Below are 1374 nucleotides of genomic sequence, written 5' to 3'. Positions count from 1 at the left end.
TCCTTGCATTTCTATGATCACAGCACCTTTATACTCGGACATCGTGAAAACGAAGCGAAGATATCGGAGACTAGAACGAAACTGAAATTTCTCCACGCTTGCGNCAAAAGGCGTAGAAAAATGGGAAAATGTAGTAGGGGAAAATTATCTTGTTTTTACGCATGTGCGGGAATATAATTATTCGTTATAATCAACAATGATTTGNCGCGAAGAATCGATTTCCAAAACACTGTCGAATTCCGCATAAACAAGACAGTTAATAGTCGTTTCGAGAGCTTTTTCAAACCGTGCTTCAATTCGCAAACTACCGTGCTTCACAAGATTCCAATGGTCGACGCAATTGGCCGATAAATCGGGTGTGAGATCAAAAGCGAAGAGTGTGTATCCGTGTGCATAAACATCTCTGTTTATAGCATTGCCTTCGTTTAGAAAATGAATACCCGTACCTGAGAAAAGAGTATGAAAAGCCTCGATGTAGANAGGAGAGTCTCTTGAAAAAGAAGATTGTAACGGTCTAGTAGGAACTTGCATTCTATCGACGTAAAGCGACAATAAATTTATATTAAAGTTTTTAAAATTAAACGGATTAAGTTTATTATCGCCGTTAAACGCCTTATTTTCGACAAAACCGATTACCACCCGCTTCAGCAGTTGCCCGAGTATGGCATTGTCAATTGATTTCCTCACCACTTCTCTATGGATTGTAAACGATTTAACATCAACTCTCGTGAGAGGATACTTTGCAGTGGTTTTGCTCAGCATTTTAGCGTGAGCTAATAAAACTCCAGCGCTTAGTTTTGCTCTCCTCATGATCAAGGTGGCGTCTACAATACGAACTTTTGTCTGTGGCGTAGATTCTATGAGACAAAAAGAATCCTTTGATCGGATGAGTCTTAGGCGCATTTCCACGCCATTAATCAAGAATTTATCCTGATTGAAAACGTCGCAATGTAGATGTCCTATGAGATCCACAGCACGGTTATTTTTGAAATACTGCATACGTCTCACGAGAGCGGGGTTCTCATTTGGAACATCGAAGCCATCATCCATCATTTCCGGAGGATCGCTATCCCATAAACAGGTGTTGAAATGAGAGGATTTTGCTTCTGACGAATAATTCAACAATGTCTCGAAATAGGCTTGATACGCGTAAGCATTGTTCGGAGGCGACACAAGCTTTTGATTGAAATACACATCAATTTGATTGAACATGGAATGTAAAAAGTTATTTACAGGCCCTACTTTATGCTCTGCAGCAGCAGAAGCCGAAGTAGATGGAGTAACCGCTGCGGGGGTTTGCAATATCACGCGAAGATTGAGAAGAGTATGCGCGAGATCTATGTAATCTTCACCATGTCCCGGTACGACAAACTC

At 40.8% G+C, this 1374-nt stretch overlaps 1 protein-coding gene across 1 annotated transcript; it reads right to left on the bottom strand.

Annotated features, from left to right (window-relative positions):
* Positions 1-177: 177 nt before the first annotated feature.
* On the bottom strand, positions 178-1212 carry LOC109863033 (uncharacterized protein F54H12.2-like). Its single transcript, XM_020443212.1, has one exon. It carries the CDS (start codon positions 1210-1212, stop codon positions 178-180), a length of 1035 nt encoding a protein of 344 aa, XP_020298801.1.
* Positions 1213-1374: the final 162 nt, after the last annotated feature.

The sequence above is a fragment of the Pseudomyrmex gracilis genome, unplaced genomic scaffold (assembly GCF_002006095.1).
Source record: "Pseudomyrmex gracilis isolate BER0280 unplaced genomic scaffold, ASM200609v1 scaffold_2946, whole genome shotgun sequence".
Lineage (NCBI taxonomy): Eukaryota > Metazoa > Arthropoda > Insecta > Hymenoptera > Formicidae > Pseudomyrmex > Pseudomyrmex gracilis.
Note: the sequence above shows the minus strand (reverse complement) of the source record. Positions and strands in the feature narration are given on the sequence as shown.